At 36.3% G+C, this 14,337-nt stretch overlaps 1 protein-coding gene across 4 annotated transcripts in view; it reads left to right on the top strand.

Annotated features, from left to right (window-relative positions):
• LOC136039288 (DNA helicase MCM9-like) overlaps nucleotides 1–14,337 on the top strand; it is a 200,039-nt gene that overhangs the window by 173,445 nt on the left and 12,257 nt on the right. For all 4 annotated transcript variants that reach the window (XM_065722890.1, XM_065722892.1, XM_065722893.1 and 1 more), the window contains one exon: nucleotides 971–1,133. In XM_065722890.1, coding sequence (XP_065578962.1) covers nucleotides 971–1,133 — 163 coding nt within the window. The remainder of the gene's footprint in view (nucleotides 1–970; nucleotides 1,134–14,337) is intronic.

Genomic DNA, 14,337 nt, shown 5'->3' with positions numbered 1-14,337 from the left:
TCCCTCTCCCACCAGTCTAAAGGACCTCTCACTAAAAGTGAAAAATTTAAGTAAAAGAAAAAACTCTTTAGGCCTTAGTACCTTTAGGCCCACAGCAATAACAAAATGATAAAGAATGTAACAAAAGATAAAACGACATTAATCTTACTAAAATTAAATAAAAAAAAGTTTTTTTTTTAACTGAAAGTAAGGAGCGAAATTAAATCTTAAAACGAACAGAAATTACTCCGTATATGAAAGGGGCTGTTCCCTCCTCAACGCCCCGTTCTTTACTGTTTGATAAAAAATTTGAGCCCTAGAACTAGTCCTTTTTCAAGTCCTTTTTTCCTACCTCCCTTTGAAGGTATTAAAAAGTTTGCTGGATGTTATTCTTCCTGAAAAGGTTTATTTTTGGAACATTTTTATATATTATTCATATCGAAAGGGGGCAAAGGAAACAAAAGTTGATTCTGCCTAAATACCTTGTCACTTGACACGAGGTCAGGGAGAGAACTAACCTGTAAATTACTTCCTGTTGAATAAATTAGCCTATACTTTCAAGGGAAGAAAGATAAGATTTGGACGCTTCCATGATATGAATATTTTAAAGTTCAAGAAAGATATTTTTGCGTTCGATTTACTGTTTGTACCTTTACTAAAATTTCTTCTTTTCAGAATGTAAGGTGTAATTTCATGTATTTCGTTCATTGTTCAAAAATGTATCAAATTTTTCTTATTTTGAAATTATTAGTTCTATCAGTTTTGTAGTAGATCCGAGAAGACAACGGTAATGAAACCAAAGAAAAGACCCATAAACAATTAGTGTTCCTTTAATTAATTAGTCAAAGGAATTTGAAATAAATCCTTTTTTTTCAAACCGCAAATTTATTTTGTAAAACAGTATTTTTGATTTGATTTTAATTTTGTTTTGAAAGGGTGAGTTTGGCTCTTGTAAAGGTTGGATGGTCTGTGAATTACACTTTTCTTTTAGGAATCATTCGAAGCTTATTTCAAAGAAAATGCAATGGAAAAAGATGAAAATGATGAAAAAGGGAAAAATGTGTCCGACGACGAAGATTTTGTATCCCAGCCCTCATTTTTATCAAGATTTCGAAAGGTGTTTAACCTACCAAAAAAGCCAAAAATTGCAACAAGTAAGTAATTTCGATAGTTCTTGTGATTCAAAAGGATGCAGAGAAATCGAATTTCCTGGAAACAAGAAATATAAATGCTTTTCCATGCAGATAAATGTAATTCTTCCTGTTGATTAATCCCTCAACGGGGGTTATTGAGACTGCAAATAGCAACTGGAATGAATTGAATAAGGTCTGTGTATTTTAAGAAGAGAGGTATCTGAACTAACGTGTACTTCTGGTTCACCTTGAAATGATGTTTTCAAAATTAGGCTTATGAAACTGTCGGAAGATAATTTTCTGTTTTTTTTTTGCGATCGGCGTGGGATTTGAACGCACGAGCCTTCGGTGGCTAGCTGAAGCCTTTACCTGTAAACCAATCCGGCCAACCGATGTTTATATCCTTAGTTTATATATCATATAATCTAATTTCACAAAAAAATCATCGACTGAAAGAGAATGGGTGGTAGTCATCTGACAAAAAGAAATTTTACGATAGAAATTTTAAAGTTTACTCCGAGTCTGAACGATGAGGTTCAATGTTCTTGGACAGTGGGCTAATGGGCTAGCGTCAATGTTGTTTTCTAGTGGAATTCTGATCTGGTGGCTGAATTTTGAAATGCAGTTTAAGTTTAAAATTTCACAACTGTAAGATACTGAACTATTCAAACCTGGAATCATTAAAGAGTTTTCCAACATCAAGATAACGTGCGTAAAAAACAATGTTCAACTTAAACATTGCTAAAATAGTAACGTTAACAGCGTACTTTGTAAAAGTCTAATTTTCACATCTTACAAATTGCACTCTATTCTTCGTCAGCATCATCACTATAGCGTAAACTAAGGAGGTTATAATGTGCTAATTCGATGCTGGAATTTAGAATTCGAAGTTCGATGATCTAAAGGGTCGGTGCTAAAACCAAAGATAAATTTAAACACAACAAATTTTTACGCTAAAGTTTGACTCTTTCTCTCAACTCTACTTTTTAAAACAGTGAAAAACTTTAGCGTAAAGAGCGGGGCGTTGATGAGGAAGCAGCCCATTTCATATACGAAGTAATTTCTGTTCGTTTTAAGTTTTAATGTCGTTCCTTACTTTCAGTTAAAAAACTTGTTTTTTTTCTTTTTTTTTATTTAATTTCTGAACGTTTTGAATCAATGCATGTTTTCACTTTGGCTCTCTGCAGAGGAATAATTAAAACAAAATTTGCATATTTATTTTTTTGGCTAAATGGCTTTCTCATAGTTTTGATCCAATGATTTTGAGAAAAAAATGAACGGGGGAGGAAGCCTAGTTGCCCTCCGATTTTTTGGTTTACTTAAAAAGGCAACTAGAACCTTTAATTTTTTACGAATGTTTTTATTAGTAAAAGATATACGTAACTTATAAATTAGCTTACGTAACGAACTTTTGTATTCTCATGTTTTTATTACATATATGAGGGGGTTCACCCCCTCTTCAGTACCTCGCTCTTTACACTAAAGCTTAAATTCTGTCCCAATTCATTAAGAGTGACCCCTGAATCACAAAAGCCGTAGAATAAATAGTTGAAATTACTAAAAATACTTTAGCGTAAAGAGTGAGGTATTAGGAGGAGGTGAGAACCTCATATGCGTAATAATTTCTGTTCGTATTAAGTTTTAATGCTGCTCCTTACTTCCAGTTGAAAAAACTTTTTCATATTTATTTTTTCATTGTTTTTTTTTAATAATGCTAGAAAATCCTGAGCCTCGTTCATGGAAATTTTCTTCCCCCATGACAAATTCCTGCATGGAAAGTTCCCCCAACATATCCTCTTTTCTCAAGCCCTCCCCCAGCCAAAAAATCCCCCTGAAAACGTCTCTACACTTCCAAATAACCATTACTATATGTAAGCACTGGTCAAAGTTTGTAACTTGTAGCCCCCCCCATGGGGACTGTGGGGGAGTAAGTCGTCCCCAAAGACATAGTTATAAGGTTTTTCGACTACGCTGAACAAAATGGCTATCTCAGCATTTTGAACCGTTGACTTAGGGAAAATAATTAGCGTGGGAGGGGGCCTAGATGCCCTCCAAATTTTTTGGTCACTTAAAAAGGGCTCTAGAACTTTTCATGTTCGTTAGAATGAGCCCTTTCGCAACATTCTAGGACCACTGGGTCGATACGATCACCCTGGAAAAAATTAATAATAAAAAAAAAAAAAAAAAAAAAAAAATAAACGCGCATCCGTGATCTGCCCTCTGGCAAAAAATACAAAATTCCACGTTTTGTAGATAGGAGCTTGAAACTTCTACGGTAGGGTTCTCTGATACGTTGAATCTGATGGTGTGATTTTCGTTAAGATTCTATGACTTTTAGGGGATTCTTCCCCCTATTCTCTAAAATGAGGCAAATTTTATTTTTAACTTTTGATGGGTAAGACTAAACTTGATGAAACCTATACATTTGGAATCAGCTTTAAAATGCGATTCTTTTGATGTAGCTATTGGTATCAAAATTCCATTTATTAGAGTTTTGTTTACTATTGAGCCGGATCGCTCTTTACTACAGTTCGTTACCACGAACTGTTTCATATAGCTTTTCGCACTAAAATTATAATCAAATTGGCTTCTGAAAAGACTATATAAGCATGTAAATGTTAGGAATTGTTTCTAAAGTAAACAATAATTACCTCCGTCCCCTTTAAAAGTTTTGTATAAACATGGAAACATAAATTATTTAGTTTTTTTAGGTCTTTTCCGGAGACTAAAGATTTTTGGGGCTCCCGCTTGTGCCGGAAATCCTTCACGGAATTCCACTATTTTATGATAATATGAGATATTTACTATCATCAACAGTGATATAGAGGCAATTTAATAATCTTCTTGTGTGTAAGGGAAGCCTCAAATGCAAAGAAGGCCGTATTATGAAATAAGGAACGCCAATGAAATAAATACAATAGAAATGGAGCATTAAAAATTCAAGAAGATAGGGGAATAAATTTAATAAATTAAATAAAGATTGCCGACAGTTGACACGTGACTCTCAAACACGTGGAGGCAAATTTAAGTGAATAAAAGCATATATAGTACGTGTCCCCGGTCTTTGACTCGTATAATTTATTTTTTTTAGAGAAGTTTTGAAATTGTCGCAAGAGAAAAAAGGAGTTTTGTCCTCTAACTGCACCCTATTTGTGGTCAAAAGTATAGATATCTTAAAGAAGATGGAGATAGTTTTGTGCAAGGTCACTTATAGTATTTATGATCAAACAGTTCGTGGTAACGAACTGTAGTAAGGAGCGACCCGGCTCAACAGTAACCGAAACTCTAAAAACGGAATTTTTATAAAAATAGCTACATCAAAAGAATTGCATTTTAATGCTGATTTTAAATATATAAGTGTCATTAAGTTTAGACTTACCCATCAAAAGATACGAGTCTAAGAAAATATGTCTTATTTTAGAAAATAGGTGCAAACACCCCTTAAAAGTCAGAGAATCTTAACAAAAATCACACGATCAGATTCAGCGTATCAGAGAGCTCTACAGTAGAAGTTTCAAGTTCTTATCTACAAAAAGGTGGAATTTAGCATTTTTTTGCCACAAGACAGATCACGGGTGCGTGTTTATTTGCCTGTTTTTTTTTTTTTTTTAGTTTTTTTGTTTTTTCCCCAGGGCTGATCGTATCGACCCAGTAGTCCCAGAATGTCGTGAGAGGGCTCATTCTAACGGAAATTAAAAGTTCTAGTGTCCTTTTAAGCGACCAAAAAAGGTTTTTTACCGTTTTTTACTGTTTTAAAAAGTGCAGTTGAGAAAAAAGTCAAACTTTAGCGTAAGGAGCGGGGCGTTGAGGAGAGAACTGTCCCTTTCATATACGGAGTAATTTCTGTTCGTTTTAAGTTTTAATATCGCTCCTAACTTTCAGTTAAAAAAACTTGTTTTATTTTATTAAATCGCTATAAAGTGCTGCCTGGAAAGAAATCGAGCTTAAATCTAAAATAATAAAATTGAAAAAACATTAGCTCTAACGTCAATAGATAAACTATATATAAATTGTCAAACAGGTCGTGGTAACGAACTGTAGTAAGGAGCGACCCGGCTCAATAGTAAACGAAACTCTAAAAAATTGAATTTTGATGCTGAAAGATACATCAAAAGAATCGAATTTTCACGCTGATTCTAAATATATAAGTTTCAGTTAATTTAGTCTTTGTCATCAAAAGTTACGAGCCTCCGAAAATTTGCCTTATTTTGGAAAATAGGGGGAAACACCCCCTAAAAATCATTTAGAACCCTCTAGAAAAAAAATTCAAGCTCCTATCTACAAAAATGTGGAATCTCGTATTTTTTGCCAGAAGACAGATCACGAGTGCGTGTTTATTTTTTTTTTTTTTTTTTTTTTTTTTTCTAGGGGTCATCGTATCGACCAAGTGGTCCTAGAATGTCGCAAGAGGGCTCATACTAACGGAAATGAAAAGTTCTAGTGCACTTTTTAAGTGACCAAAAAAATTGGACCTAGCCCTCCTATTTTTGCTCATTTTTTCTCGAAGTCAACGGATCAAAATTTTGAGATAACCATTTTGTTCCGCATAGTCGAAAACCATAATAACTAGGTCTTTGGGGATGACTTACCCCCCACAGTCCCTGGGGGAGAGCCTGTAAGTTACAAACTTTGACCAGTCTTTCAAACAGTTCGTGGTAACGAACTGTAGTAAGGAGCGACCCGGCTCAATAGTTCTAAAAAATGGAATTTTGATGCTGAAAGATACATCAAAAGAATCGAATTTTCACGCTGATTCTAAATATATAAGTTTCAATTAATTTAGTCTTTGTCATCAAGTTACGAACCTGAGAAAATTTGCCTTATTTTGGAAAATAGGGGGAAACATCCCCTAAAAGTCAAAGCCCACCCTAATTATTTTCCCAAAGTCAAAGGATCAAAATTCTGAGATAGCCATTTTATTCAGCGTAGTCGAAAAACCTTAAAACTATGTCTTAGGGGAAGACTTACTCCCCCACAGTCCTCGTGGGAGGGGCAATAAGTTACAAACTTTGACCTGTGCTTACATATAGTAATGGTTATTGGGAAGTATACAGGCGTTTTTGGGAGCATTTTTTTGGTTGGGGGAGGGGTTGAGAAGAGGGGGATATGCTGGGGGAACTTTCCATCGAGAATTTGTCATGGGAGAAGAAAATTTCTTTGAAGGGAGAGCAGGATTTACTAGCATTATTAAAAAAAAAAACAATTAAAAAATAAATGTGAAAAAGCTTTTTCAGCTGGAAGTAAGGAACAGCAATAAAACTTAAAACAAACAGAAATTATTACCCATATGAGGGGCTCACCTCCTTCTAATACCTCGCTCTTTACGCTAAAGTATTTTTAGTAATTTCAACTATTTATTCTACGGCTTTTGTGATTCAGGGGTAATTCTTAATGAATTGGGATAAAATTTAAGCTTTAGTGTAAAGAGCGAGGTACTGACGATGGGGCGAATCCCCTCATATATGTAATAAAAACATGAGAATACAAAAGTTCTTTACGTAAGCTAATTTATAAGTTACGTAAATCTTTTACCAATAAAAAGATTCGTAAAAAATTAAAAGTTCTAGTTGCCTTTTAAATTAACCAAATGATCGGAGGGCAACTAGGCTTCGTCCCCCGCTCTTTTTTCTCAAAATCATTCGATCAAAATTATGAGAAAGCCATTTAGCCAAAAAAAAAATAAAATTATGCAAATTTTGTTTTGATTATTCCTCTGCGGAGAGCCAAAATCAAAACATGCATTGATTCAAAAACGTTCAGAAATTAAATAGAAAAAACAAGTTTTTTTAAGTGAAAGTAAGGAGCGACATTAAAACTTAAAACGCACAGAAATTACTTCGTATATGAAAGAGGCTGCTTCCTCATCAACGCCCCGCTCTTTACGCTAAAGTTTTTTACTGTTTGAAAAAGAAGAATTGAGACAAAGAGTCAAACTTTAGCGTAAAGAACGGGGCGCTGATGAGGAAGCAGCCTCTTTCATATACGAAGTAATTTCTGTGCGTTTTAAGTTTTAATGTCGCTCCTTACTTTCACTTAAAAAACCTTGATTTTTTTATTTAATTGCCAGAAGACAAATCACGGGTGCGTGTTTATTTGTTTTTTTGTTTTTTTGTTGTTTTTTTTTCCCAGGGGTCATCGTATCGACCAAGTGGTCCTAGTGTGTCGTAAGAGGGCTCATTCTTACGGAAATGAAAATTTCTAGTGCCCTTTTTAAGTGATCAAAAAAATTGGAGGGCATCTAGGCCCCCTCCCACGCTCATTTTTTTCCAAAAGTCAACGGATTAAAATTTTGAGATAGCCATTTTGTTCCGCATAGTCAAAAATCGTAATAATTATGTCTTTGGGAATGACTTACTCCCCCACAATCCCTGGGAGAGGGGCTGCAAGTTACAAACTTTTACCAGTGTTTAGATAGAGTAATGGTTATTGGGAAGTGTACAGATGTTTTCAGGGGGATTTTTTTTTGGTTTGGGGGGAGTGGTTGATGGGAGGGGGCTATGTGGGAGGATCTTTCCCTGGAGGAATATGTCATGGGGGAAGAAAAATTCAATGAAAAGGGCGCAGGATTTTCTAGCATTACTATAAAAAAACAATGAAAAAATAAACATGAAAACGTTTTTCAATTGAAAGTAAAGAATAGCATTGAAATTTAAAACGAACAGATTATTACGCATATGAGGGGTTCTAAAAATACTTTAGCATAAAGAGCGAGGTATTTAGGAGGAGATAAATACCTCGCTCTTTATGCTAAAGTATTTTTAGTAATTTCAACTATTTATTCTACGGCCTTTTTGATTAAGGGGTCATTCTTAAAGAATTGGGACAAAACTTACGATTTAGTGTAAAGAGCGAGGTATTAAAGAGGGTACAAACCCCCTCGTACACATAATAAAGATATAAGAATATAAAAGTTTGTTACGTAAGTTAATTTTTAAGTTACGCATATTTTATTCTAATAAAAACGTTTGTTAAAAATTAAAAGTTCTAGTAGCATTTTTAAGTAACCGAAAAATTTGAGGGCAGCTAGGTCTCCTTCCCTACCCCTTATTTCTCAAAATCGTCTGATCAAAACTAAGAGAAAGCCATTTAGCCAAAAAAAATTAATATACAAATTTTATTTCAATAATTTATGTGCGGAGAGCCAAAATCAAACACGCATTAATTCAAAAACGTTCAGAGATTAAATAAAAAAAAACTAGTTTTTTTAACTGAAAGTAAGGAGCGACATTAAAACTTTAAACGAACAGAAATTACTCCGTAAATGAAATGGGTTGTCCCCTCCGCAATCCCTCGCTCTTTACGCTAAAGTTTGACTCTTTGCCACAATTCTACTTTTTAAAACAATTAAAAACTTTAATGTAAAGAGCGAGGGATTGCGGAGGGGACAACCCATTTCATATACTGAGTAATTTCTGTTCGTTTTAAGTTTTAATGTCGCTTTTTACTTTAAGTTAAAAAAACTAGTTCTTTTATTTAATTATTGCATCAGAAGATCAGAGGACTTCCTCTGATACTAATCGATAAGATACTAATCGATTACATTGCTTTACAAAAGCTAAGGTTTGTCGCAAACATACTTTTTAGTATTTAAATCTTACGGGACGGAGGAAATAAGGATCACAAAGGCAAAAAGAAAAAAAATTCTCTCCTTGATTTGAAAATTTTGTTGCCAAAAACAAAAAGGGCGTGTATAACATGCTTAATAATTTTACTTTAGATGAAAAACAAGCTTTTCAGTTTTTGAAGGAGTATTTTTGCTCAGAGAAATAAATGATATGTGTTCTTTTAATTATAATTTCCCGCTAACTTACGTAGTTTCTTTTTGGGATACAGCACCAAAAACTATGTTCGCCAGCATTCAAGTTAAGGCTATACCCATTTTGTTGCTTGCTGCTAAATTCGACCCAGAATCAGCCCCGAAAGGCTCATAATGTGTGGCTGAATGTGGGGCTAAAGGCGGTCAGATCAACCGTTGGGCATAAAGTTAGATAATTCTCCACTAAGGATTTATGTAAGATTTCGTAATACTTATGTAAAAGCATTAATCAAAAAGGGATAGCCTAAGGAGATCATTAATATGTATTAAAAATAGTCGTAATCGTAGAATGTACTTCTGGTGCGCACCACTATTGTCTGCACAAAGATCATCAGATATATAATCAGAGATGGTAACTACTTTTTTTCATTTTCAATCAATAAGAACTCAAAAAGTTGAATGGTGCGCCCAAAATGCCAATATTGCGAGATGGTTTTCCCAATGAGACGGGTGGAAACAAAAACGTATTGTATTTTTGGCCCGTATTTTCACAGAGTATATTTTCCTGGTCGTTCATGGGCGGATTGGGAGGCTATATACCTGCATCTATGACGAATACTTGGGTATTTTAGTACCGTTCTCTAGACTGGTCTAAAGACTCCCCATTCCTTCAAAAATTGTTTCCTGGAAGTCAGGGTTGCCAACTGTAAAACGAAAGTGCTATTATAGCACTATTTCATTACGAGTAGCATGTACTCATACATGTGAAAAGACACACTCAGCTGCTAAAGAGGATTTCGGGCGCCCCTTCAGCATGCAACCGCACAAGAAGTACTAAAGTAATAAGTCTACTCTGCTTGACCAGACGCAGGTCAAACTCTGCAATAAATTCAGCCCAAAACAACTCTTAAACTGGAAATGTAGTACTAGTGAGGAAGTTTAGTGTATATTGTGAGATAAACTCTGTTTCGAGGGCAGAAATATTGCGAGTTTTAAAGGTTGTTTCCAGTTCTTTTGCTGACACCTCATGTGATGAGATTGCCAAGAAATTTCAAACGCTTTTTGTCGTGGAAGGAAATTAGTTTAGAAGAAAAGACAAGAAGGGACACTTCATGCTGAGGTGGCGCTCCAAGATCAGTGACAGCTATAGTATTTTCTATTGCCAAATATGTGAAAAGACACACTCAGCTGCCAAAAAAGATTTCTGGTACCCCTTTAGCATGTGACTGCAAAAGATGTACAACCGTAATACGCCTACTCTGCTTAACCAGATAAAGGTCAAACTCTATGCATCAGCTTCAGCGACAAAATAACTCTTAAGCTGGAAACGTAGTAGCTGTGAAGAAGCTTGATATGTATCGAGAGAGAGACGCCGTTTCGAGGGCAGAAATAGTGCGAGTTTTGAAGGTTTTTTCCGCTTATTTTATGTGATGGCATTGCAAAGGTATTTTAAACACTTTTTGTCGTGGAAGGAATATGACTAATTGCCATAAGAACGGCATACTTTTTAACGGATACACTTTTACCCTTATTTTTGGGAAGTTTTTGTTAAAGATCTGACCTGGTATGGGAATATGACAGAACGACTAATAATGATGGATTGAAACAGCTCCAAATGCAGGTCAGCTTTTGCCTGCTCATCATCTTTGGACATGTTACCTAGGTTACTTTACGGGTGAGGATCTGAGCAAGAAACTCCTGCGGTGTATAGAAGGTGAAAGCTCTTTCACTTGAGAGCTTGATTGATGGTTTTGAGTTTCGGTCTGGGCATCAATAAGAAAGTTTAATTAGCTGCTGACTAAAAAAGGGAAAAAAGTATTCAAAAGGTTTTTATGACTCTTGGTATTAACCAAGTGATATAGCAATCGCAAATTGTGTCTGTCTGTCTGTCTGTCGGTCTGTAGGCCCAGGTTTTGTTACTTTAGGCACTTTCAGGTAAGCTAGGACGATGAAATTTGGCAGGCGCATCAGGGACCAGACCAGATTAAATTAGAAACAGACATTTTCCAATTATTTAATTAAATTAGATATTTTCCCGATTTGACCATCTGGGGGAGGGGAGTGGGGGGCCCGTTAATTCGGAAAAAATAGAAAAAATGAAGTATTTTTAACTTACGAACGGTTGACCAGATCTTAATGAAATTTGATGTTTGGAAGGATATCGTGTACCAGAGCTGTTATTTTAAATCCCGACCGGATCTGGTGACATTGGGGGGGGGGGGAGTTGGGAGGGGAAACCTAAAATCTTGGAAAACACTTATAGTGGAGGGATTGGGATGAAACTTGGTGGGAGAAATAAGCACAAGTCCTAGATACATGATTGAAATAACCGGAACGGATCCGCTCTCTTTGGGATAGTAGTTGGGTGGGGGTTAATTCTGAAAAATTAGAAAAAAATGAGGTATTTTAACTTCCGAATAGGTGATCGGATCTCAATGAAATTTGATATTTAGAAGGATATCGTGTCTCAAAGCTCTTATTTTAAATCCTGAACGGATCTGGTGACATTGGGGGGAGCTTGGGGGGCCTAAAATCATGGAAAACGCTTAGATTGGAGGGATCGGGATGAAACTTGGTGGGAAAAATAAGCAGAAGTCTTAGATACGTGATTTACATAATTGGAACGGATCCGCACTATTAGGGGGGTGGGGGGTGATTCTGAAAAATTAGAAAAAATGACGTAGTTTTAACTTGTGAAGGAGTAATCGAATCTTCATGAAACTTCATATTTAGAAGGACCTCGTAACTCAGATCTTTTAATTTAAATCTCAACCGGATCCAGCGTCATTGGGGGGGGGGGCGAAATCTTAGAAAATACTTAAAGTGGAGAGATCAGGATGAAACTGGATGGGAAGAATAAAAACCTGTCTAAGATACGTGACTGACATAACCGGACCGGATCTGCTCTCTTTGGTGGATTGGGGGGGGGGGGGTAATTTGGAAAAATGAGGTATTTGTAACTTACGAAAGGGTGACCAGATCTTAATGACATTTGATATTTAAGGATCTTGTGCTTTAAAGCTCTAATTTTAAATTCCGACCAGATCCTGTGACGTTGGAGGGAGTTGGAGGGGGAAACCGGAATTCTTGGAAAACGTGAAAATTGGGGTATTTTTATCTTACGAAAAGGTGATCGGATCTTAATCCAATTTGATATTTAGAAGGAATCCATGTCTCAGAGCTCTTATTTCAAATCCCGACCAGATCTCTTAACATTGGGGGGAGTTGGAGGGGGAAATCTTGGAAAACACTTGGAGTGGAGGAATCGGGATGAAGCTTGGTGGATAGAATAAGCAATTGTCTTCGATACGTGATTGACGGAACCGTGCTGGATTTGCTCTCTTTGGGGGAATTGGGGAGAGGGATTCAGTGATTTGGCAAGTTTGGTGCTTCATTGACTTGATAAAGTCGTTTTCCCAGATTCGACCATCTGGGGGGCTAATGGGAGAGAAAAAATTCAAAAAAGAGGTATTTATAACTAACGAGTGGATGATCGGATCTTAATGAATTTTGATATTTAGAAGGACATCGTGACTCAGAGCTCTTATTTTAAATCCTGACCGGCATTAAGCCTCTGATTTTCCTTTTAAATCGATCTATTGGTTCTTAGAATTTTGTTAGATCTCATACCATATGAACTCTTGGCTTTTAGCTCTTCTTGCCTCGTCACAAGTGTCATATGAGCTCTTAGCTCTTGTTTTTTAAAGCATGAAGTGTGTTATGCATTTCCAAAAGGACTACAAGAGTTTGGAGAGGAGGCCTCTCATATGGATATCGCCGTCTAACTTTTTCTTTCAGTGGCTGGCTTGTACTGTGGACAGTGGCACTGGAAAGCCGTGCTCCATAAAATATATCTGCAAAGCTAGCTTTTAGAGCAATGGCTTGCTCTTGTTTAATATTTCGTTGGATGTCGAATCTTCATACCTGAAATATGTCATTTGGCAGACAAGCCGACTATAAGGGTTGAACTTCAAATTTTGAAAGCTTTGTGGCTACTAGGCTACTATGTTCATCGGAATATTGATACGGCTGGAGCCATTGAATCACATCCTAAGGTTCAAGTTCAAAAGTTGTGCGCAATTCCCCTCTGCTAGATCGCGCCTGCCAAAAATGCTAGTCAGTGACTGGTGAGTTTGAGGGCTTACATAGTACTGCTAATTAATGCCACGTACGAGAATAACATAATTCTGGGTAAGGTAGGAAATGAGGTTAGCAGCTGGTTCCATATTAAATCAGGAGTTTAGCAGGGTTTTGTTCCGTCTCCATTTATAGATCACTTTGAAAGACATTTCCTAAAGAAGCACACGGGAGAAGATGAGTTGGGGAAGTAAAACTCCCCTAGACTTAGCCTTTGCTGATGATTTAAGCATCCTAGATTGAAATGTTAGCAGAGTAAGTAAATTTTTAGAGGTTTTAAGAGTTCAGAGTGCAAGAATAGGTTTGAAAATTAATGTTAAGAAGGCTAAGTCGCCAAGACTAGGAATAAGTGAAGGTGAGGAGGTGATGTTGGGTAATGAGAAAATCAATCAATTTGACAACTTCACTTACCTTGGTAGTATTATTAGTAAAGACGGTGGGAGCAGTGAAGATGTTAAAAGCAGAATAGCCAGGGCCCAGGATGTTTTTTACGCAGTTGAAAAGAGTTTGGAAGAATAGGAAGATAAGTGTGCGAACCAGTTTTAAAATATCCGAGGCTACAGTTATGACAGTGATAAAGTGTGGATCTAAAGCGTGAGTGTTCTGAAAAACAGAGGAGGATATGCTAGATTTTTTTTTCAGAGAAATTGCCTGATGATTGTTTTGGTCGACCCGATTGATCGACCGTAGTTCAAACAATAAGAATTACGAAAAACGATTACGAATTACGAATTACGAAATTACGGTTCAATCCCGCTTACTAAGGCTGTAATGATAGAAGGTTGATGGTTAGGACACGTTCTGCGGATGAAGGATGACAGATTGCCAAAGATAGTCCTTGTCAGCCAATTGTCTAGGGCCAAGAAAAGGAAGGTCGTCCTCGAACAGAGTAGGAGGTTGTCATAAGGAAAGATTTAAGGGAAATGGAAACTTCTTGGGAGGATGTAAATAAGGAGTTTTTGAATAGATTGCGCTGGAGGAGTAGCATGCGTAGCTCTGTTGGCCTCAGGTGGCTTGGTACTGGAGTGAGCTGTTAGTAGTAGTTGTAGCTAACCTTGTGAAGTGAACTTCTACGATCTGGTGAACCATATACAGAAATATAGTAAGTTGCTTCATATACAAGGCATCATTGATGCCTTCTATATGAAGCTTTAGGGTACTCTTTAGAGGTACTCTAAGAGTACTCTTTAGAGGTACTTTAGAGTACTCTTTAGAGGCATCATTGATGCCTCTAAAGAGTACCTTAACTACCTGTTTGGTTGAGCAAACTTACATAAGACTAAATAATTAATCAGAAAAAAATCGTTATTTCTAAAAACATCAAGACTTTTT

This window comes from Artemia franciscana, chromosome 19, assembly GCF_032884065.1.
Source record: "Artemia franciscana chromosome 19, ASM3288406v1, whole genome shotgun sequence".
Classification (NCBI taxonomy): Eukaryota; Metazoa; Arthropoda; class Branchiopoda; order Anostraca; family Artemiidae; genus Artemia; species Artemia franciscana.
This window is presented reverse-complemented; position numbering and strand designations above follow the sequence as displayed.